Source organism: Papilio polytes, unplaced genomic scaffold, assembly GCF_000836215.1.
Source record: "Papilio polytes unplaced genomic scaffold, Ppol_1.0 DF821845.1, whole genome shotgun sequence".
Lineage (NCBI taxonomy): Eukaryota > Metazoa > Arthropoda > Insecta > Lepidoptera > Papilionidae > Papilio > Papilio polytes.
In genome coordinates, this window is record NW_013527359.1 from 4,804,995 (window position 1) to 4,830,560 (window position 25,566).

The 25,566-nt window shown below is 33.7% G+C and overlaps 3 protein-coding genes across 3 annotated transcripts in view; 1 reads left to right on the forward strand and 2 right to left on the reverse strand.

Annotated features, from left to right (window-relative positions):
- Nucleotides 1–9,781, reverse strand: part of LOC106107959 (multidrug resistance-associated protein 4-like) — a 27,416-nt gene extending 17,635 nt beyond the window's left edge. The window contains exons 1-7 of the mRNA XM_013288992.1: nucleotides 9,649–9,781; nucleotides 9,247–9,393; nucleotides 3,802–4,047; nucleotides 3,169–3,376; nucleotides 2,710–2,935; nucleotides 1,723–1,879; nucleotides 1–115 (exon numbers count right to left, since the gene is read on the reverse strand). The exon at nucleotides 1–115 is cut by the window's left edge and continues 111 nt beyond it. Of these exons, the coding sequence (XP_013144446.1) occupies nucleotides 1–115; nucleotides 1,723–1,879; nucleotides 2,710–2,935; nucleotides 3,169–3,376; nucleotides 3,802–4,047; nucleotides 9,247–9,320 (1,026 nt within the window). The 5' untranslated portion in view covers nucleotides 9,321–9,393; nucleotides 9,649–9,781. The remainder of the gene's footprint in view (nucleotides 116–1,722; nucleotides 1,880–2,709; nucleotides 2,936–3,168; nucleotides 3,377–3,801; nucleotides 4,048–9,246; nucleotides 9,394–9,648) is intronic.
- A 2,503-nt stretch (nucleotides 9,782–12,284) lies between these two features.
- LOC106107884 (COMM domain-containing protein 2-like) lies at nucleotides 12,285–14,110 on the reverse strand. Its single transcript, XM_013288894.1, has 5 exons — nucleotides 13,941–14,110; nucleotides 13,725–13,802; nucleotides 13,364–13,446; nucleotides 12,783–12,956; nucleotides 12,285–12,706 (listed from the first exon to the last, which is right to left on the reverse strand). Exons 1-5 carry the CDS (start codon nucleotides 14,005–14,007, stop codon nucleotides 12,398–12,400), a joined length of 711 nt encoding a protein of 236 aa, XP_013144348.1. The 5' UTR covers nucleotides 14,008–14,110; the 3' UTR covers nucleotides 12,285–12,397.
- Nucleotides 14,111–14,408: 298 nt separating this feature from the next.
- Nucleotides 14,409–25,461, forward strand: LOC106107940 (AP-3 complex subunit delta). Its single transcript, XM_013288971.1, has 19 exons — nucleotides 14,409–14,630; nucleotides 14,728–14,823; nucleotides 14,961–15,230; nucleotides 15,562–15,691; nucleotides 16,027–16,166; nucleotides 17,046–17,119; nucleotides 17,899–18,047; nucleotides 18,360–18,505; nucleotides 19,040–19,241; nucleotides 19,702–19,873; nucleotides 20,343–20,508; nucleotides 20,818–21,044; nucleotides 21,582–21,731; nucleotides 22,202–22,370; nucleotides 22,748–22,904; nucleotides 23,331–23,450; nucleotides 23,904–24,030; nucleotides 24,354–24,691; nucleotides 25,007–25,461. Exons 1-19 carry the CDS (start codon nucleotides 14,535–14,537, stop codon nucleotides 25,075–25,077), a joined length of 3,000 nt encoding a protein of 999 aa, XP_013144425.1. The 5' UTR covers nucleotides 14,409–14,534; the 3' UTR covers nucleotides 25,078–25,461.
- The last annotated feature ends 105 nt before the right edge of the window (nucleotides 25,462–25,566 follow it).

The window sequence follows — 25,566 nt, forward strand, 5'->3', positions numbered from 1 at the left end:
CATCACCACGAAAGCGACCACCGCCGCAAACAATATGAAACGTTCAGTGAACACACTCAGCGCGGTTGAGAAACCTTTGATGAACGAAGTCTTTAGTATAAAGGCCACTTCCATTCTGTTAAAAAAGAAATATACAATCAATTTTACTTTTACCCGGTCGAATTAGAAATAATCTATATATTATATAGACCTTGACAATGCTTACATATGAAATAATAAGTTGTACGAATTAACATATAAGTTGATAAAAAGGAATTTAACCTCTACCATTAAAAGTCATAAAACCAGTTTTATATATCCATCTAGAATCTTATACTTTTAAAACTAATAACATTTAAAATAGTCATTAAAACCGTAGCCATAATTGAATAAAGAAAACTTGCACGGACGTAAAATTACAATGTGTAAATGAACGTTGAAAATAAAATGTCCAAAAGTAATAATACTGTCAACAAATCATGTTATTCAGTATTCCTTATTTACTACGATTAAAGTTTTAAATTATCATTCATAATGAAGTGCTATAAATAAATCTACACAAGTGCACGTAATATCACACCTCAATTTTCGCAGTAATTTCACGGTTTTATTATAAAATGGAATGCAATATGCATAAGTACTGTATTTAACGCTTTAGTGGCTACAGATTCGTCTATTTGTACATGATCGTGAAGTTTTTATGAAACAAAGTAAAATTTGGCATAGATGTAGAGGATTATCTGGAAGAACACATAGGCTTTTTACATTTGTTTTTTTTTAGTTCCGCGCAGACGGAGTCGCGGGTGAAATCTAATGAATATATACTCTTTGTATTTCTACTTTTAACATAAAATGAATGTATGTTTTTTCCCATCGCACAATAACCGATATCCCAATGATAGCATCTCATAGTCGTTTCGATAAAGATGACAATATTATCTATCTTAGTCATACATAAACAATTTTTAGTAAACCACTGCTTACACTGAGACACTTCACATGTGTCATACTTAAAGCACATCTTAAACAAATTAGAAAACATAAATGATAACATGTATTAAAAAGCGTACATTGTAAATAATTCTAAGCCTGTTACAAACTATTACAAAGTGTTCAAACATTAATCAAAAACATTATTTATATCTGATGTCAGTCAAGTTATTTATACAATGACATATAAAACAAATTAATTAGAATGACGAATGAATGTATAAAAGTGACAACATAAATCTGATTTTAAGGCACACAGTATGTTATGTTCAAGTTATTTAATAGTTTACGTTCAAATATTCGGAGATAAAACTGTCAGATTTGTTTTGTAATCATTTATAAGATTTTATATAATAATTCTCAGTCGCAGAAACGTATATGTATTTACAAATACTGTATCGCCATCTAGAATTCTATTACAGGTTATATTTTTTGTCCAAAATGGTGGACAATTGTAATTCCATTTAACATATTGCATCAAATTTTACTTTACGTTTTGCATGACATTGAGAAGGTCACGATCTCGAATTACTTTTATTTTATCTTACCATGCAAATGACTAGATTTCCATTCAAACTTTATTGTTGTTACTACGGTTCTGTCTTAGTGGCACAGAACACTTTTTTCCAGTGAATATCTGTACAGACACGGGCCCGATGCTAACGAGCCGGCATAAAGTTTGAATCTTATAATATCCATATACGTATCCCATTAGTTTACATTTCTTGATACATTGTAACTATTGTCACTCACCTGCGCAGTGTGTCAACCAGTTTCTCGAATGGCTTCTCCCAGGCGTACATCTTAATGACTTGCACGCCGTTAACGAGTTCGCTCATAACCTTCACTCTTTCGTCGGTCCGGGTCGCAATCTTCCCTCTAAATTTTCCTTGCAAGTTACTCAAGTACGCTGAAAGTAAATCACATTACACTAACGTAACATAAAGATGTTTTTTGATGTTTTTTACTATAAAGCCAAATTTAACTTCCAAATCTAAGTTCTACTATAAATATAATTGTATATTTTTTTGTAACATCATACGAAAAAAAAAATCCCACGGTACGCGGATGTTCTTATTAAAATGTCTTAAATATTATAATTAATTCAAACAAAGTGTTATGAAAATAAATCCATTTACATACGATAATAATAACATAGCACTACTACGCTAATACAAGTGCCAACACTAGATAGAGTAATCTGCAATCCATTCAATATGTTCAATAGTGGCTAGTTTCTAAAGTTAAATAGTTATGAACAATATTACCCATTCCTTTAAAGGCAGATAACTATTTACTATAGTGTTTATACATTATTAAGTACTTGTTACGTGCATAGGCTACTTGTTTAAAATACTATAGGTAGTGCGATTTCTCCAGCACTTTTTATACTTATAAAGACGATGGGATTAATTTAGATCTGCAAATATTTTATAGTTTACTTACAGCATGATATCGAATTTACTAAAAGAAGCCCCGAAAAAGATAAAATTTGGTGAAAAACAACACCTCTGTCTACAAAACTTTTAGTTTTATTTACGGGTGACGGATTTCAACTATTTCGCTTCTAAGATCAGGTAAGCGTATAATGACAAAACTTTGAATACAGTTATGTTTCTTTTCTTTAAAATTGACGGCTATATTTAATATTTTAATTACTTTCTCACAATTATTAAATACAATTGTTCTGTAGATATGGCATACGTACGAAGGAATTGTAAATAAAAGTCACATACTGACCTTGAACAAGAACTGTTTGTAGGAATATAACAGCAAGCGCGGCGAGTGTGGACCAGCCTATATGCTGCCACACCAGGTATGATACAACCGCCACAACTATCGGCATCACCCAGATGTAGTTCAAGAATGTGGCCGCCAAGTCGAAGCGATTCACATCGTTCGACATCAAATTTATAACTTGACCCGCTTCAGTTTTGTTTAGACCTGTTCGGTTTAGCTTCAAAATCTACAACAATAAAACCATGATTACCCACTCGTCATGATACCATAGTTGTCAATTTAAAAAATAAATATTCAATATACCCGACTGAACGGAGTCCTAGGATATCAACATCTCTCGTCGCATATGTCCATGTAAGGGAATTAACATACAAACCCCAAATATATTAAAACTCAGATACCCTTGAATAACATTACTTTGTCAGTCGGGTAAAAAAATACAACTGAAAGATAACTAACCTTTCTGAATAATAATGAACAACACGCTATCCTTACTCTCATGCCGACGCAGCCTTGCATCAAATATAAATGTGACAATATAACAGCTGTGGAAATACTAAAGAAGTTCAATAGGAAGTTATAAATATGAGCATTTCTGTAAGTTTCAACTGTCTTCTCGTCAGCGAAGTATCCGATGAATAACGCTAACATGTATGGGATTAATGGCCTAAAACAGAACACACGAATTACTTCTTAAACGTACAATAGCAGCAAGCAACAGTACGATAGCAACAAAAACTTTTAAGAAATATATAGACTAGGCATAGTGAAAAGTGAAATATTTTATCACCGGAACTTTCTCTGACAGGTACTAAATCAGTTGTCAAATTTAGTACACTGCCTCATGTCCTTGTATTGTCATGTAAGACAACATTTTACGAAATTATAGGCTCCATCTTTTGTTATATAAAACAAAACACAAGGTAAAATATGTACATTTAAAAAAAATATATATTGGCATGTGGTTTCAAAGTTTGTTAATATATAGCGTTAGTGATTAAGTGAAAAATGTCTTAAATGAAGTATCAACTATGCCTACTCTATATTAGGTTTTAAATATCTTTAGATAGAAATTTCATGTGCGAGACTTACCATAAAATAATAAATAAAATGCCGACGAAAAATCCGCATATCATGTATTCGAACCAAAAGGATCTAACAATAGCCCTTGAGAGTGAAGGTCGTGTGCCATTATTTCGTGCATTCTTCAGTTCCTGTTGCCACGCTTCTTCCAAACGATCACCGAGTCGGCCCGAATGGTCACCAGCGCGTGCTTGAAACAAGTCTTCTATTGTAAGACTTCTTTTGAACCCTTTGCGGAACAAAGAGAAACTCCATCTAGCAAATAAAAAAAAACATTAAAAAACCACACTCTACGCTTTGTCATGTTTAAATTCTAGGAATGACCAGTCACTGGAATAATAAATGTTATTTGTAAAGAAATTTAATGAAGGTAAACAGATTTTCTTGCTATTGCGTCGTTATTTGTTGAATACAAGGCTTAGTTACATCAAATAGCATAACCTGGTTTCAAAGAACAGACTTAGAATATCTAATATCCGTTTATAATTATGATCAAACAATACCGACCTCATAGATAAGAATTGAGAATGTCCCACAATAAAACTGTGTTAATCCTCAATTCTCATGACACGTTTATTAACAACATCTTTACATAAATAGATGTATAAATTAAAAACTATTGTTGTCTGCGTCTACATATATTTGAAGGCGTACAGAAATTTACATTGACATTTATCAGAAATTCGTTGACTGGTGTAAGGCAATAATAACGAATATTTAATTTCACGCGGACGAAGACGCGAGCAATAGATGTAAAGTATAATACAGTTATGACTGTGTTTTTTATGCTTCTGCATTTATTATGTCCTTTAGGTAACAAACGAAAGATTGCGTTATAATATTCACAGAGTAATTTAAATACGTTCTGTACTACTGAATAGATACACATAAAGCGTTTACAGTTACTAAATATTCCGCAAGAAGTATTTAGTTATCCATAAATAGAATGTATGATGTAAGCGTGCACAAAAAATGTTTCATTGACTATTAACATATTGTATACCTCACGTGTTTACATACTTGTTTAAAAATGAAATCTAACCTCTTATTAATGTTATAAATGTGAAAATTTAGATGGATGGATGTTTATTAGAGTTAACACCCAAAATGACTGAACTGATCTTTATGAGATAGGCATAGATATAAAACATAGTCTTTAAGAACACATAGGCTAGTAATTAAGTTTTTTTTTTTAATTCCACGAGAACTGAGCCGCGTACGGAAGCTAGTGATTAAAAAACTACGTATTCGTAGTTTGTATTTCAAAGAAGTTAAAGAGTAAAAATGAATATTAATTCTATCTATCTTCCTGCGTGAACCGTGACGAGTGTTTATGTTTATCTGTGATACAGACCGTTTAACTTCTTAAACGACATATGTATAATCAATTGCAAATTTAAAACATACACTAAAACATTGGGCTGTAGTGACCGTGAACATAAAACATTAAATCTTAATATGACGCATGTTCATAAATATTATAGAGATATTTAGACCAAGTCAATAGAAGGAAAACCAATAATTAAATTTGTTTTACATGTTATTTACTTATTTGAAATTTCAGCAGCTTTCTCGATCTTATGTTTTAAAACAAATTATCTTAGTTGTTGATGTTACGCTTTAATTAATCAATCTTACTATAAGCAACAATATTACTTTTCTTACTTCTTTAGTGACCGCTGATCCTAAGGCATAATGGGGCAATTTTTAATCCGTTAAAAATTCGTATTGAGGATGTAAGAAACATTGTCGTTGTAAGTATTTATTTTATTAAACAAACTCTCATAATATGACCCATAATTTGCCAGTTTCAAAATATGTACAATGATAAATACGTTCAAAGATCATATTATTGTACAACTTTAGATTAAAGTAATTGAAATCGTTTACTGCTGTCAATTGCTTGGAGCAACACTTCAATTTAAAGGAGTTAACTGTACTCAAGCCTGATGAATGTTATTTTGTTCTCGAATAATATTTTATAAAATATACTTCATAAAGAAGTATTAAAAATAGTAATAGTTAATAAAATAAATAACAAAACAGACACTCCAATTTGATTACTTCTAGAAAAACTAATTTAGCTAAATCTTTATTTTTGCGGGAGAGTCGTAGTCGTAGTTTAATGTCTTGCGGATGTTCTATTATTAAGGAGTTATTTTCCGCTAACATTCTTGCAAAACAATTGCAGAGAGAAATATTCACACAGGACGTGAATCACGAAACAATATTCTACAGTCATGTCAATAATTACTGGCTACAACTGCACGTTGGTGAAGTCGAAAAAACTTTAGACACTGACCCCGTGCTTTAGAACAAACACTACAATAAGAACACAGGAATCGCAAAATAATTAAAATGAATTGAATGACGAGGAAGGCTTACGTTCAGCTGTGGATGAGAATTATCTCTATCTGATACCTTCGAGGCTGATTCTCCCGACATGTAAAACATTTATTCGATTTTTCAAATTAAAATAATAGTAATAGAAATGTAAATGACAAATAACTTCATATTAAAGTTTATTACCGCGTGCAGTCGTGCAGAACGTAATATAGTCGAAACCTCGGAAACATACGCACGTGCATACACATCACGTGCCAAGTTAAAAAAGTAGGTTTTCGTATCAATCAGTGTTAAATATGTTCATTACTAGCGTCCTTCATGAAAAAGAAAGAATATGCGTACCCTTAGGCAATGTCATATCAAGGTAATTCAAACAAGAAATTAGCAAACTTCACGTTTACTACAGGATTTAATTTATTAATTATTAATTTTACATCTAAAATTATGAACAAATTAAATTATACGTATACGTAAGTAACTTGTAAAAATGTGAAACAATGCCAAGATTCGAAACGTACGAAACATTATGTTTGTAACACCATATAGTACTCGACACGCGAATAGTAAAAATACATTTTTTCGGGTCATCTACCGTCAGTATACTATGAGTCATGCCAACTACCTTTCTACAGCCTTGCCGGGACAACGACCCAACTATAAAGACCATCGTCGTAACTGGTTGAAAAGCAACGACTAGCTGCGTATAATGACAATAGTAATGTGTGGTTCCCACTTGGCCAGTACAGTTGGACAGTCGGGCAAGCTAGGCGTAGATTTTATAGGCTCAGTGGCGCCAGTAGGCGTCCACATAATACCAGTTGAATTCCAGTCGAGTTATTGCGCTACTCCATTTATATTGGCCAAGTGTGAATCAGGCATAATTGTAAGCGATATTATTTAGTTCATATCCTGCAACATTCTTGTGTACTTTTATTATGAAGAAATTAAGAAAACATTAATTATCTATGTCAGTATTGAGTAATTATACTTGAGTCTCGACCAGATTTTTGTTGCCTTTCGAACGTAATGATTTTTCCAGCACAAAAATACAAACAAAAATTGTCATGGACTTTACTTAGAATTGACCTATCCATGCTGTAATCGACCGTTCTTAACATGATATTCTATGTTGTATATAATTTTGACAAAATCGTTTAATAATTATTTGTCAAGGGTCAACCAACTTTTTAGTCTAGCTTTGATGGAAATAAATTACTGATGTACGCATAATTAAAGTGGTTTTGTGTCGTTATCTTGTTCATTTATACTTCATTAAAAGTTAGTAGTCACAAGGCATATTATTACTATTTTTATTATCGTAGTAATTGTTCGTCGCCATGATGTATCATAAAAACAAAACAATACATCGGTCTCAAGAAGAGGAAATTGAACTATTTACGTAATGGTAAGCAATTACAATAGAACCTCGATAACTCAAACCTCGGTAACTTAAAAACCTCTATAAGTTCAAAAAATAATATGTTCTCTTCCCATCAGAGCCTAAAACCTCTACAACATAGACCCTTGATAACTTAAAACCTCTATAACTTAAAGTATTTTGTGTTACCCTTGGACTTTAAGTTATCGAGATTCTGTCGTACTAGAATAATAACAATATTTGACTAAATCAAGAAATAGTAAGTTTATCATAAAATGATCTAGGATCTGATACGACCGATATGTCGTACTATGGTACAACGGTTTTGATCCAGTATCTAATATTAGGATAAAAAAATGGAAATAATGCAATAAATCTAATACGACAGTCGCGGCATCTGAGTCATCGGCGATACCTGGAGGAAACATTGTTATTGCAATCCAAACCATAAAAAAACAATCAATCCATTTCTGATAAATATATCAATTGTCATATACTTTCTTTTTTTGTCAATAATTTATTACATAGTAACATATTATAAGGAAGTACTGATTATCAGTAAATGATTTGCGATAAGGGTGATGTATTGAATGACATGACTTGCGAAATTGATAAATCGTGTAAGAACTGGTTAAATTAACTACGAGATTCATAGGTTTTTCATCATTCACCACGTAGATGGAATTTACATGTTTCAGAACATTCCAATATTATCATGTTCAAAATTAAGACCCGTAAAAAAAGTTGTGGCATTAATACTTTTAAAACATTCGAAATAACAATTTAACTTAGAATGGTTTCAATTAGTTCATATGATTACCGGTTCCTTTTATAATAAATGTAAATGTAAATAGCACCAGCAAAACTACGTCACACGTAAATTCATTTTATATATATTCGAGAAAATATTGACAAAAATTGTCGATCAAGTTCGATTCATTTGCCTAGTGTTTGTAATTTTTCCGAGGTAAAATACACACAGGCAGAGTCGGTACAGTCAGCTGCATAAATATGTGTACACTTACAATACTCAAAAGGTACGTGCAGCAAATATTTTTTACAGGAACAAATACAGGTTTTTCAAAACTCAGTGAATGTTTACATATTTATCTACGCCGTACATATTTGTCTAATTACATATTTATTACTACCTATACACAATAGATAGTAATGTCAATGTGAAAATAAAATACTGTCTTATTATTGAAAAACTCGACTGAACTATCTTTAAGAAAAATATCAGTAAAAACATCCAATTGGATTTTAAAATTGAGACCAACAGAAAATAAGAAACTTACAAAACCATTACATATGACCATTACAAAAATAAGAAAACATAATCCGAATTATAATTTACTTAATATGCATTTTTAATCAAATCAGCAAAAGAAGTAAACGCGAGTGAATCAAAGGCAGCCTTACATTATGATTGTACCGGACACCGGGGCCATTAGGTCACAAATGTGACAGGAGGTTATCTTATTGCCATATTCCAGATCCAAAATCAAAAAATAATCGTGATTGTACACACACATTCAACATACCATTGATGTATGATACGTGATTCAAATGAATTGCAAGTAAGTATATACTTCGTTCGGAGTGATACTTTAACTAATGAAGAGTAGTTATGATGAAAGCAGTGTTAATTTAGATGGAAACCGCGTTTATATAATAATTACTATAAAAAAATACTTACTAATACAAATTATTATACTAAAAATACTTACAAAAGGAAAGTTTTCGATAAAATGTTTGCTTTGTCGTGCGGATTCTTCTCTTTGAGAACGACTTTTGAATCCATAATTTTAGCTTAAATATCACACAGTAAACACAAAATTAGTTCAACTCGAATAAGAGAAATCACAATGAGTAACCTAAAGCAAATAACAAGTTAACTTTTATCCCAATAATTGGTAACTACCATTCGCTATCACTAATATATTTTTTGTTTTAAATATTTAAAATTAATTATTTTGACAGACTACTGGTCAACTGGCAACTCAGTGCTTTCTGATTGCGAAAATATGCTTTCTGGTGGTATATTATTTCTAGCGTAATTTATACCGCACAAGTTATGTATCCATCGGTTTTTATTTGTTTTTATGACTACTCGAAATATTAAAACCAACAATCATCACGCCGCCACAAACATTTTGTCACTGATTTGATTTAATAACACTTTATTTATAGTCCCGCGCGTATTCGTGCGCAACGCACACTCACTGATCGTCAGCTTCGTACTGTATTGGAAAAAAGCGGTCGCCGACTGCCAGACTGCTGGCGTCAACCTGGTGGGGTGCGATGTTCTGACTATCGCATGCCCATCTTGTCTGCCCGCTAGCTCGCTCCTGTTTCATAACTAAATCACTTTGCAAATAAAGATCTATATGAATTACAAATCTCACGAATTACTTACTGACCTACTTTTTATAGGCGAAGGGGCAAACAAGCAACAGTCCTGTTTTACGACAAAGGTTAAGATTTTTTCTTCTGAGTATTTTCATGAATTTCTTCTGGTAAATCAAGCGTACGTTTACATATTGTTATCTAAGTTCTTTGCTAGCCATGAGAGAAATGTTTTATCAAGCGTTTTAGTGGATGGCCACGGTTACTTATCCTTCACTCGACACTTCTACCACCTCTACACTCATTTTAGTTGCAACATCAATCACGCCGTACATGTCCTATCCCGAATCCATTAATTCATCCTTAATCAGACATAAACTTAGAAATACAACATTGATTTGAAAGTATAGTTCTTTTCAAATATTTTGGCGACCCAAGCTATGCCCAGCTGTACCTTAAATTGCCCTCTATGCAGCGTAGTTGTGAATCGCCATGTTAATTGCAAACTACTATACATAACATTTAATCGTTGTAAATTATTCTGTCATTGACGATACGATAAGCGGTCTTATGTCTTTTTATTGATATTGTTAAAACTGTAAAAGCCTTGTCGCCTATCAGTGCTAATGATTTATTACCTAGATGAGTTAACACACTGTTGTGGCGATGTCCTCTTTCCTCCTTACATAAAATCAATACAATTTATAAAAACCTTTTTTCATAAAATATAAATATAAAACATCCTCTTTCTATGCGTCTCCTGCATCTCGTTTTTAATTGTGGTCACCGCCGTTTGCTAACCTATGATGTAAAAAATAAAGGATAATATTAACATTACTAATATTCACAACAAGGAATAGGGCATTGGGCTAAGTCTATTTGTTTTTTTTAATTCTTCTAATAAAAGTTGCAACGAATAGGTCATAAAAATGCGCGTGAATTCCGCAGTGGGGGTTCGATTTCCTGTCAATTTTTCACCATTACTTTTCTTTTGTTTTGGTAAATAAAATATTTCGAAGAAGAATTTAATTTTTTTACTTCCTTAAGATTTATTTTCTATTTCTTTGGAACATAACATTATTTACCATTTTTTTTCTTCAGATAGCGGTTTTCATTCTTTTTAAATAGAACATAGAAACATAAAAAATCTAGATAGTACCATATGTACATGCTATCCTGACCGTATCTTTCCATATTGATGATCGATGAGTCGGTGATTATCATACTTAATATTAAATAGATGTTTTTAATTTTATAACCAAGTATTACCTATTATTATATCGTGCGACAATATTGCCAATGCCAACACAAAACTTGTGAAATATTGTGTAATTGGTTTGAAATAGCTTTGTCCTTTTAACAAAAAAAATATTATAAAATGCCTTCCGAATTGATAAAGACGGTTTTCGGTCACTAAAATTTTTCGATATTGGTGATTCGTCATACGAAATAAGTAGCAATGCTTGCTTTTTTCAACAGATAATTACACATACTCATAAAGGTGCGTTATGATCTTATTAATTGCTGCTTTAGTTAATGCTAATTGTATGTTTAGTATGCAGTTAACATAAAAATAAACATGTACATGTTTTAATTAACATTTACAAGAATATGTTTGAGTGTTTTTTGTTATTCGAATGATTGTACATTTCTTTTTTTATTTAAAAATATTTTAGTTGTTTGATTCTAAATCAAATAATTTAACATAGATGTTACATTTTTAAGGTTAAGTAACTTAAGATAAAATTAAATGTAGTTAATACTTAAGAAACGTATCGTAACTAAATCGTTACCGCAAAATACAGGAGATCTCTAGTATTTAAAAATGATTAGAAAGAGCCTTGGCATTAACAACATATGTAATTCTAATAAACCGATCTTATTCCAATAATGTTGCAAACGAGATACGACATCTATTTGTTCGTGTATTAGACAGAAGATTAGAGATGAGATTTCTCAGTAGCACCTCGAAAAAACACTTTCCAGCATTTTCCATTGAAATAACCGACACTTTGGAAATAGGTCTATATCTAAACTAGTGATTTATAGATTATAATCAACCTATCAGTTTGATTGATGAATTCAAGGCATATGCAAACCTGTATCATATTAAATCATGATGATTTGTTATTTTTAAAACCAAGTATCGTCGTGCCTCTAAACTACACGATAGTATATGACCAGTTTGTTTTTAAATTTGACGGCGATAACTCGTAGTTCAGAGATTAAGCACCTCAAAGCAAACTGATGGGTCAAGGTCAAGACCAATAGAGGGCCTTTTAGTGTATCTGAGAAATTATGTGATTCCCAGTAGTTTAATAAAGGAGAAATAATAATTGCATTTACAGTATATATCATAGTTTTTAATAATTCCTATGAAAAGGCAAATATAAATGTTTAAATATATTTTAATGCTATGATAATTGCAGCTTAGAAAAAGATAAAAAAATATTCAGGCATCAACAGGATTGTGGAATGAGAAGTGCTCTTTTAAATTAATAAATAATATACACATAAACTAAAGATCCAGTATTATAAGGCTCTTTGCACTTTTCTAACATGTTGGCTCTTTGATTCTTTTAAAGCTTGTTCTAATTTATTTGTAAGATGTATTAAATTAGGTAAATCACATTGCAGCAAGAAATGGTTAATCAATCTTTGACATTGGCTGGCAGTTTTAGCATTCTGTATTGATGAATTTATTTGTACTGAAGTTAGACTATTCTTTTTATCATCTTTGTATTTATAATCTACATTTTGACCAAAGTTCTTGGGAATTGTGACAACTAAATTTAAGGTAATCATTGGTTTGATCATATGATTACATCTTCTAGAAGCCATCTGAAACAAAGAAATATCTGTGCCAATTATCTTATGTAATTAAATACTAAATTTGTATTATTGTATTTCATTTTACCTGAACCTCAAATCTCCATGTCAAGTCTTGATAACTTGGGTCTTTCTGTTGAAGTATATTTAATGCACTAGATAATTCATCTTTCTTAGTAATATATAACTTTAGCAAAACCTGCTGGTGTTCATTTGAAAATCCTGCTAATGCTAGTGATGACTTAAAATCTGTATCTGATAACTAAAATAACAAAAAAGATTTAGTGTACACACTTAGAACATGACAAAAATAAAAATATATGAATTAAAACTATCATTTACTAAACAAAATTATAAACAAATTTTCTCGGTATAATATTAATATAGGTCAATGAGCATCTAGGAGTTCATCATCATCACCTCCTCTACCTTGTCCTACTCCCATAGGGTTGGCACACCCCGTTTTTGTGCTCCACACAACTCTATCATACGTCATCACAGTATCACCCCCTTTTTGATCATGTCACCTTTCACACAATCCATCCATTTCTAGGTCTACCTCTAATGGTGTAACACCTCCATATTCATAACTAACATCCCTCTTCATTCATATTTACAACATTAACAATTTATTTTCATTGACTAAAGCTATGTTATATACATACTTACATTATGCTTACATCCTTCTAATATTAAATAGGCCAGAGCTTGAATTAAATTTTGTATATAAGTTAGTGGCAAACCCAATTTCTCTGTAAATAAAAAACATTTCATAATAATAGTAAATTTTTACAAATATCTTTGATTCTTGATAGCAATTCTCATTATTAAAATAACTATATAAAATTTTCTTTATATAATGTTTTTAAAAAGATTTTCATTTTCTGTTAGTCCAAAAATGATAACACCAACTAACAATTTACATTTTTCTGTGATCTTTCTCAATAATTGCACTTAATAATACAATGTGGACATTATGGACTATGAATAGTTTGACTGTAACATATATAATTATTATTAAATTACTCACCAGCGGCAACAGTACATTTTTCACTATTAACTCCATTATTTAAGTAATCTATAGTAAGTTTACAGAAGTCAACCAGAACTGAAAGAAATATTGCAGCATCAGTCATGAGAAAACTTTAATCACAAACGAAAACATACGATAAATTCTCTATAGCATTAACTTCCATAACAATACATAATAACATAAGTAATTAGTAAAAATCTATCAAGAATTAACCTTGCAAAGATTGCTTATGCAATATATCGAGATGTTCCTTTTGCAACTCACTAAGAAATATAATCATTTTTCATATTATATCTGTGAAATTATTAGAAAAGATTTATATCTCTATACTTTTACTTTGTATTGAAGTTGAATATCTCAACATCTCAACATTTCTACTTGACAGTTTGTTACTGTCAGTGTCAATGACCAACTGTCATCCAGCTTAAAGATTAAAAAAGTGTTACCTCCTACAACAGAAATAATTGTTCCAGTCACACGGAATTTGTCAGAAAAACTGTAAACAAGCTTGAAAAAGCTAATTTATCGTTTTACCTGCAAATATTTAATAAGCCTCATAATATAGAAGGCTTAATAAGTGTACAAACGTCTCAGTTATGTTAAGTTAACATTCTGAAAATCTCTTGTCATTCGTAAACAATCTTAAAAAGCTTGCAACATTTTAAGCCAACATTGCAGGGTAGGAAATGTCATTCAACTATTCCTTTTGACATCGTTCATAAATCTTTAATTTATAATTTTGATATCAGAAACAGTTTTTTTTAGTATAACGTAGATTGTTATGATTGTGGAAACAGAATCTCCATCATGGCTCTGAAGAAAGTTAAAGGAAATTTTGAAAGAATGTTTGACAAAAATTTGACTGATTTAGTACGCGGAATCAGAAATAACAAAGATAATGAGGTATTACTTGTGTTTGTGCTTAATTAGATTAAAATACTGGAATAAATTGAAGAAAGTACTAATTCTATCTCTCAAAATAACCCATTAAATGTTACAGGCAAAATATATAGCTCAGTGTATGGAAGAAATAAAAGTAGAACTAAGACAAGATAATATCAGTGTGAAAGCTAATGCCGTCGCTAAACTGACATACGTAAGAAAATATTAAACAATACTTTATTTTGATTTGATACTCAACCAAATAGTGAAATTTATTTCTATATAAACTTTAATTATTTTTAGACATGTTTCATGATCTTAGAAAGTATTTATATTTGCTATTATTTTCAGCTTCAAATGCTAGGCTATGATATCTCATGGGCAATTTTCAATATAATTGAAGTTATGAGTTCGAATAAATTTACTTTTAAACGGATAGGGTATTTAGCAGCAAGTCAATCATTCCATGCAGACTCCGAATTACTTATGCTCACAACAAATATGATCAGAAAGGATTTAAATGCTCAAAACCAGTATGAAGCAGGTCTAGCACTTAGTGGTCTAAGTTGTTTTATTTCACATGACCTGGCAAGGGATTTGGCTAATGATATAATGACATTGGTAAGTAAATAATAATACTGTTATCACTACTGTATTACATTACAGAGTACATTATACTTAAATAAAGGACATTTGTAATTCAAATGTATGTTATCTGTCCATTTAAGAGATGTTTTATTTTATTATTGTGCCTCATTTGTACATATATTTTGTAATCTATTTATTGATATCTATTTATTGATTTAAATTCATCCATAATTTAAAAAAAATGTTAATTTTAAAGTTAAAAATAGCATACAATTCTTCTCTACATTAACTTTAGCAGTGTCAAAGGTCAAGTTCATCCTTTTATTTTTGCTCCTATTCTTTAACTTGTTTATGACTTTTCTAGATGAGTTCAACAAAACCTTACTTGAGAATGAAAGCTGTGCTCATGATGTATAAAGTATTTTTAAGGTATCCGGAGGCTCTGAGGCCTGCATTTCCTAAATTAAAAGAAAAATTAGAGGATCCTGATCCTGGTGAGTTTTATGCTTGACTGAGACCTTACTCTGATTAAATACAAGTACAAAATATTGCTATCCCTTTTTTCTCTTTGAATAAACAGAGTACAATTTGGCATAGGTGTAAAGCAAAGTCTGGAAGAATTCATAGGGTACTTACTTTTTTTTTATATTGTCACAGGCGAAAGCTAGGTAGCAAATGAATTCTTATTTTGTATAAAGTTACACATAACTTGGCTAGGCTCCGAACCCCTGATGAGAATATATAGATAGCTAACGATGAATGTCTCTTTGGAAATAGTAAGTGAACTTCTCGCAACAATAACTTCACAGTTTTAATTTGTTTTTTCCAGGTGTCCAATCTGCAGCGGTAAATGTTGTTTGTGAATTAGCAAGAAAAAACCCGAAAAATTATTTATCTCTTGCACCAGTGTTTTTCAAACTAATGACAACTTCAACAAATAATTGGATGCTGATCAAGATTATTAAACTGGTATTTATTGATATTTATTCTAGTATATTATATTAAAGTCTATTTGTTAAAACTTACACAATTATGTTCAACTTAACACAATATGAGACTGATTTTCGCTGTGTGAAACAGTATTGTTTGTCTTTTTTTTTCAAACAGAATAAGAGAGATGGAAGTTTTGTTCCAGTGTTTTGAAAGTGGAAGCCAGTAATGTTTATTTGTGTGTTCCTCTTTTTTTTAATTATAATGATTAATTCTCCGCAGTTTGGTTTAATGACACAATATGAACCAGACATTGGAAGAAAAATAACACAAAGCCTCATTGATCTAATTTGCAGGTACAAACCACTTGTTACAACTTTACAAGTTGACAAGTTGCTAGATATGATCACCATTTGTCACCAATAAGAACTTCAAAGATTCATAACACAAAATTATCACTCACAAACTGGTTTAATTAAAATTTGCAAGTCAAATGCTTTTGATGATATGATAATTTAAAATAAATAATTATTTATTTTATCTTTAAATTCAAGGATTTCACAGTTAAAGTTGTAAAATCCATATGTAGGTTTGAACAACATTATTTTTATATCGGATTTTCTAAACTGATTTGCATTTGCTATAAAAGTTATTGCTATCGAATATTTCTGTATATCATCAAGGTTATATTCACATTTGCAAATTTTTAATGATTTAGACAATATTGGATTACCAAGAATATACACGAAAAATTGGCATGTCTCACGTTTTTATATATTTTGCTGCGGACAAATAAAAAGTCACACAATTTCAGTATAACACGAAATTATATGGGATAACAGAGCCAGTTGGTCATATCATGCCTCAATACAAGACATGCATACACAAGCTAGTTTAGTGTCATTGTGTTTGTTCCAGTTTGGTGCCTTAACCCCATTAGAGCCTCGACTTGGCAAGAAACTGATAGAACCATTAACTAATTTAATACATAGGTGAGTTGTGTTTGGCAATATAAACTAAAATAGTTTGGTCTCTATGGGGTAAAGGGAGTGTAGTGCACACACTTGCTACAGTTCAAAGTTTCTGTTAACGCAATCGTGACTTCATATTTCCGAAACACAAACATAAAAATAATTTATTCAAAGGAATTTTAAAATGAATACATTTTTTCATCCAAAACATAAACTTTTTATTTATTTGTTCTCTGAATACTGATACCACAATGTTTTATGTTAATCATTTGGCAATGTGAAGTCTTGTTTAAGCCATGTTTCAAGAAGTTGCTTTCTTTGCTTCTTCATGATTATTTTATGAAGAAATTATAAGATGGATAGCTGGCAACAACAATCACCTCAGCTACTTTCGTTTCACTATTATAATATTATATTTTCACAGATTATATTTATTTAATACATAAAGCATTATATTTTAATATTCATATTGTTTGATTTTCACCTCATTTCACATAACAATATATTCTAGTTAAGGGTCTGTATAATACAATAAAATAAAGTAATCTCCACTCTTCTTATCAACTTATCAATATATTTACCCCAAGTTCAATTTTAAATAAAATGAATATGCTTATGATATATATTAACTAGTTTAACAGCAAAATTCATGTATAGTTGGTCTGGTGTCGGTACAAACTCATTCATATTCCCCACGAATTTTGAAATCGGTCCAGTAGTTTTGAATTATTTCAATACATACAATACATATCTGTCCTCTTAATATTACAATATAGATTATTTATTTGTGTGTGTGTCAGTACATCAGCGATGTCCCTGCTGTACGAGTGCATCAATACGGTGATAGCGGTGCTGATCAGCATCAGCAGCGGCATGCCGGGCCACGCCGCCTCCGTGCAGCTCTGCGTGCAGAAGCTCAGAGTGCTCATAGAGGATAGCGACCAGAATTGTATGTCGACACTATCTTATCTTACCTTTACTAACATAAATGCTAAAGTTTACACGGATGGATGTTAGAAGGTATCTCCAGAATAGTTGAATGGATATTGATGTAATTTGGTATGGATCTAGAATATTCTGGAAGAACACATACTAATTATTTTTTTTTATTTCCCCATAAACGGAGTAGCAGGCTAGTCTTTTGATGTTTGATTTTTATTAAAATAGGTGCAAGTAAAAGTTGCTATGTGGATTCATCTAATCTATGATATACTGAAATTTTAAATGAAATAAGTGATTAAGTTTTCGTTTTTTGTTTCAGTGAAATATCTAGGATTGCTGGCCATGTCTAGAATACTCAAGTCGCACCCCAAGTCGGTGCAGACTCACAAGGACTTAGTGTTAACGTGTTTAGATGATAAGGATGAGTCAATTAGGTTGAGAGCTTTAGGCCTTCTATATGGTATGGTAAGTTGGATTTGCTTTAATTATTAAAAAAGACATATCGCATTCATAAAGAAATTTAACTCAAATTTTATGTTTTTCGAGTATTTATCCATCAAATAAATGGCATTATTTTTGCGAGAAGACAATAGAATGTAAATAAAAGAGATAGGACAACGTCTTTCTCTCTCATCTCAAATCTCCTGTGTAAACATACCAAACTTCAAACGCGATTTCCCAAAAAACATACATTTTTAATTAATTCTATTTATGAATAAAAATGCGATATAATCTCCCAACGTTGATTTAGAAACAGTGTTAATAGTAGACGATATATCTTGGCTGGTTTGGTTGATAAATAAAAAGTAGGCTTGCAGATTGATGATATATTAAAATATAGTTAAGTTACAAGGTCAAATGATTAAGTATGGATTGCCGTGGCTCGGAGCGCAACGGACGACGGCTGAAAAGGGCCCTCCGCGTCTTTCCCGTCGGCGTTGCCGTAGGCAAAAAACATGATCTCGAATATATAGTAAAGGTGTTTCTACATATTTGCAGGTATCCAAGAAGAATTTAATGGAGATAGTGAAGAAGCTGATGGTGCACATGGAGGGCGCGGAGGGCACGCTGTACCGCGACGAGCTGCTGACGCGCATGATCGAGATCTGCTCCCAGAACAACTACCAGCACGTCGTGGACTTCGAGTGGTACGTCACCGTGCTCTCCGACCTCGGCGAGATGGAGACCTCTGCCAAGCACGGTAACTAACACAACATCACTTATGTCCAGTTTCCCACATATGCTTAACCATTCCTTAGGTTTTGCTTCGATAAGTTCTCGAAATTCGTTTCCCAATTACGTAACTTGAGTTTGTCTGTAAGCTACAGTAACTTAAGTAATATATGTAAACAAGAGTAAAATGCTTACTGATCCCTTAAAGGCACCCAAAGCATCTACGGTTCTCTCAGTGTTGCAGATTTCCATGGGCTTTATATTTTTGTATGTATTGTAATAACTCAAAAACTAGTAGGCTAATTACAAAAATTCTTTCACCATTAAAAAGCTACATTGTCAGTGAGTAACATAGGCTTTGTTATTTAAATTCACGCTGGCGAGGTCGCGAGCAACAGCTAGTCAATATTAGGCCCTCAGCTTGTTTTCATTATTTTCTATCAAAAAATAGACGATACATAGGATTCTTAGGTGTGTGTTGTGTGCAGGCTGCATCCTGGCGCAGCAGTTGGCGGAGGTGGGCGCGCGCGTGGCGGGCGTGCGCGCGTTCGCGGCGCGCGAGTGCGCGGCGCTGTGTGCGCGCGCCGCCGCCGCGCCGCCCGGCCCCGCCTCGCGCGAGCTGCTCTACGCCGCCGCCTACGTGCTCGCCGAGTACTGCACGTATGTCTCATACTTTGTACTGTAACAAAAAAAACACTACTAGAATGTTTCCATTAACCATTCCAATTAAGCTCTAGGCTTCTGCTAGGATATGATTCAAAATAGTCGATTTGGGACTGGAAACCTCGGCTGTAAGATCGGTAATCTGTACCCCAAGATATTAGGCTATTGGCTTTACACTCAGAGATTGAAAAAAAAATATACAGTATGCATAGTTGACACTTCACTTGAAACATTTTTCACATAATTTCACTGCGCTACCTGGTGCCCGATAGTTAAAATAACAAACAAATAATTCAACACTGAAAAGCATCTCTGTGTCTTTGACATTGAGATATTACCGTACAAAGAAGTTACCGGTGATAAAAAATGTTGTTCCCTATATGTTTCTCAAATCTCTTTGTTTATACTGCACTTTAGGTACTTACATGGTTTATTAAGTCTAGTAATGTAATATTGTATTGCACAGAGAAGAGAGCGTGATGCGCGACTCCATATCCCCGCTGATGGGGTGCGCGGGCGTGGGCGGGGCGCAGATGCGCGCGCGCGCAGTCTGCGTGCACGCCGCGCTCAAGCTGTGCGCGCGTCTGCTGCTCGTCTACGAGCAGCGCAACGACCTCGCCGCCGCGCAATCGGTCAGATAATACCCCTACATGCTGCTTTTATAAGAAAAAATGATCTTACTAATATTAATGCGAAAGTTTAGATGAATGTTTGTTAGAGTTTGTAGCCTAAATGACTGAACGGTTCCTGACGAAATTTGGCTTAGATGTAGAACGAAGTCTGAGAAAACACAGGTTACTTTTTAAATTCCAAGTGGACGGAGTCGCGGGAAAAAGCTAGTATTTTATAAATAATCGCACAACATAGTCAAGAAACAGAAAATTACATACCTCTTGCTTTTGGAGAAAAAATAAAATTATAAGTAAATATTTTTATCGCAGGTGGTACTCGAGACCCTGTCCGGTCTGAAGCCGCTGCTGTGCAGCGAGGACATGGAGGTGCAGGAGCGCGCGCACAACGCCGCCGCCGTGCTGGCGCTGCTGCTGGCGCGCCTCCACCCAAACCACCCAGACCTCCACCTCCACCTCCACCTCCAGCCCGCTCCGCCCGCGCCTCCCGCCGCCGACACCGCGCAACACGTCGCCACGCTAGTCGAACATGAACAGAGGTACATTGACTCATTCCCATTGTCACAACGGACATAATAATATTTATTTACTAGCTTTCGCTCGCGACTCCGTCCTCGTGGAATTTAGACAAAAAACAAAAGTGAATAGCCTGTGTGTTCTTCCAGACTATCCTTTACGTCTATGCCAACTTTCATCGAGATCTATTCAGCCGTCTAAGGTACAAACTCTAAAAAACATTCATCCATCATCCATCTAAACTTTCGCATTTGTAACAGTAAGATTTGTTCATATACGTTACAATATTGTTTTTTACCATAACTGGGCCTTAAATTTAAAAGTTTTGAGAAGCTTTTGTACATTTTTAGTAATCAATAGGAAAGATTTTTAATTTTTATATGTAATGAATAAAGTTTAAAATAACTGGACATTTGCAAAAAATATTTTGCCATTGGAAAACTACATAATCTGATTAATTAGGCTGTGGGCCGAAGCTTTGTAAAATTACCCTAGTTTACTATATTTAATACGTAATTTAGTACAGTTTAATTTACAGATGTTTATTAATGTTGTTACAGTAACGGTATAGAGCCGGAACAGCTTACAAATGGAGAAGAGCCCTCCCCCGGCTTCAGCGGAGGGATGATAGAGGAACTTGCCAGCCTTTTTGAAGGCGAACTCAAACCTGTCGCCCCCAAGGCGCAGAAGAAAGTGCCCATGCCCGCTGAGTGAGTGCTTTGTAATAATTTAATGTGTCTTTTTGCTTCTATTATTTTTGTGTTTGTTCCATAAAAAAGCTTTAATAATCAAATAGTAAGAAAAGACTCCAAATGTTTTTTTTCTTCAAATACGATGACTGTTTCCTCTTTATATTTAAGATCTCTTCTTACTTCTTATCTTCTTTTTATTTATATAAATGAGAATGTATGAATGGATGTTTGTTATGGTAACAAACATCTAAACGGCTTAAAGGATAGCACTGTTTGGCATGTATGTAGAATATTGTCGGGAACAACACATAGGTTAATATTTTTCTGTTAATTCCGACCAGAAGGAACCGCGGGCGACTGTTATTGCCATAAATTATTCCCTTTCCTTGTATAGGTTGTTTTTTTGTTCAACATTTTCCTTACTAAGTAAATCTGCATAGTTTTGGTATGTAAATGTGTGTTGTAAGACAGTAATGTTGACATTCCAGTCTGCAGTTGGAGAAGTGGTTGTCCCGCGATCGCTGGTCCTCGGAGAGCTCCAGCTCGGAAGAGGAGTGCGAGAGCGGGGCGGGGGCGGGCGCGGGAGGCGCGATGTTCACTGCGCCCGCACAAGAACCGCGCCCTCTCTCACATCTCACGCCGGAGGAACTGCATATGGTATTGTGAATTTATTTGTTTCCCCAGTATTTGGAGTATGTCAGTAACATTAATTTTTGTATGCAACGAATTCCTCAAAAAAAATTATAACTAATCTATGATTTCATAGTGAGGGCACATGTCAACCTGAAATATGATCCAATCGGGTTTTTACTTGTTTGTGTATGAAATCGTATCTACGGGCCGTTCACACAGAGTGGGCGAATATTAGATATTTTTATCGAAAAAAAAATTGCTTTGTGCGGTAAAAATAGTTAAATTTTACTTTGAGTAAGGATAAACATATGTCAAGTAAAGTACAACCCTATGTCAATATTAAAAAGTTAAATATAATTTGTGATATAAATACAACAAATACAGTTGTAATGTGTGTGCAGCTGCGCGAGGCGCGGCGCCAGGAGCAGGCCAACAACCCACACTACCTGAAGGACGACTCGCCGCGCTCCTATCAAGATGACTCCGCGCTGCCCGCCGCCGCGCTGCCCGCCGTGCCCGTCGCAGAGCTCGCGCTGGAGGTGCCGCTGCACATACACTGTGAGCACACCGCCTCTACTTTCTCCCTCTCTCTCTTCCCCCTATCTCTATTCCTCCTCTCTTTCTTTCTCCCTCTCTCTCTCTTTCTCTCTCACCTGGCTCTTTACTATTATTTACTAACCTCTGCGAGACTGTCCGAGCTGCATTAAAATGTCTATTCTATCGGATTGTATTCTACGTCTATGCCAAATTTCAGCAAAATCTTTTTAGAGACGTAGTAAGAAATATCTATCATGATATTCATATGGCCATGATATTAGTATGATGCAAACAGAGGCTCGTCATTCCATATTTATTGACCACACATCTCATTTTCTTAGATTTTTTGTCAAAATTCTGTCATATCAATTTAAAACTTGCAAAGCTATTCTATTTTCTATTTATCATTAATATAGAAGGAATATTAATTATATTTTTGTTTTCCAGCTAAGAGATCTGATAAGTACTTAAAGGAAAGCACCAAAAAAACAAAGAAAGAGAAAAGGCCGACGAAAAAGAGGAAAACTAAGCAAGCAGACACACATTCCACAGATTCCGACAGCGACGGTAATTTATTTTTGCTACTTACACTAATAAATCGCTTTCCATATCGTCTCTATGCGAAAATAACTTATAAGACAACATGTATATCGATTATTTACACCATTGTTGTTGAATAAATTGTATTTTATTTCCATACATTAAACTAGGAATACGAAATTTTTATTTTTAATTTCTAGTTTAAAAAATTTAGAATTAATTCAAGTGTTTTTGCGTACCCATTTTCGTACCCATCATATTTTAATTATTAGTTTACTAGCTTTCGCCCGCGACTGCCTACGCGTGGAATAACAAAAAAAAAAACAAAAGTAATTAGCTTACGAGTTCTTCCAGAACATTCTATATCGATATCCGTTTAGCAGATTCGGCTACAAACTAACAAACATCCATCCATCCATCCATCTAAACTTTCGCATTTATAATATTAGTATGATTTTAATACAAAATGTGTTATTACAGAGGATGTGGAGCGCACGGCGCGGCCCGCGGTGGCGGAGGGCGGGGAGCTGCCCGAGGGCGCCGCGCCCAGCGACGACGAGCCCGCGCGCGACGACCCGCACCGCGCGCTAGACCTCGACCTCGACCTGTAACTACACATACTGTCCCACTTCGCACACCTCCCCCACTCTAACACTCCTCAATATAACACCCCCCCTCCCACACACTACCACCTCCCCTTGCTTTAACACCATTGCTGAGACTGCCCCCACGATATTGCTGAGACCACACCCACGATATTGCTGAGACTGCCCCCACGATGTAATACTTGATTACATGTTAATAAAGTTACGTGGGGGCACAAAAAGTCCATAGAGAGGATTGTTTAGTTGGTCGCGGCGACGCTAGTTTTATATAAATTGTATGAAAATATGTAAAATGCATTTTATTAATCTTCTTTTATTGTCACAGGCCATTACGCGAAGAAGAATTACTCGTAACTAGAATACAGCAGTATCCATCACCGGACGGCGTTCACCTCGACAAGAAGAGAACTTCAAAGAAAAATAAAACAAGCACTAAAAACTCATCTGATAAAGTCTCCAATAAGAAGAAGGAAAAGAAAACGAAGCGTAATAAAGACTTAGATTTAATGTTACCTGAAGTTGATAAGAATGTTCCAGAAGTAACGTTGATAGAGGAGTTGGATCGCGGCGACACACACACCAGTAAGACTGACAAACACAAGAAAACTAAGAAACACACAGACAAGGAGAGAAAATCTAAGAAAACTAAATCTTCGAAAAAAGGTATCATTTATTAAATTTACACTCACAGCCAGTAACCAAAACCCATACACATTATAATTTAATAAAAGTGTCAGTATGTGTATAGAAAAAATAAACATTTTTCTTATACGTGATGTATTTGGATAGCTGAGTAAGAAATAACAGATGTTTTGCATTTCTGTCTGATCTTAAGCAAGTCTGCGTTTGTTCCGGGTACTTTTCGACAACTTTGCACGCGGGAATATTCTCTTTCTTTTTTTAAATCAATATTTACAATTTCCAGTAAAAGTAAGGATTTATAATAAAATATACTTATGTAATATATGTATTTAACAGAGCAAGATGAGAGCAAGCGTGGCTACGAGGAGGCGGTGGGCATCTCTACGCCCAGCAAGGAAGCCGCGTAGCGCAGCCCTCCCACACTTTCACACGAGGGCAGTCCAGTGACACAAAGCAGTGCAGTACTACTAGTATTGGAATTTAACAATCAACCATAGTACTACTACACTACACTACTGCAAATCTCGTGTGTGTTAACGGTCGAAACACATGTGTAAAACAATATTGTGAGATAGCAATATTGTTGTTATACAGGTTTCACAACAGTGGAAACTCGCCGTTTATTTGAACAAGTTATGTTTCGTTATAGTATCATATATAGACATTGCTTTCATTCCTCTCTCTAAGTGAAAACGTGTCCATTTAAATGTTACATTTAAATATTTCTCTATCAGTGTAGAGTAAATTATATTATGTATAATCATGTACAGTTTTATTAAGATTGAGATTTATGTAATAAATAACCTTCATTTACTCTTTTATATCGTTCAAACGATCTCTTTTATATCAACGAAATCGCTCCCTCTAAATTAAATAAAATTAATAAAATTGAGAAT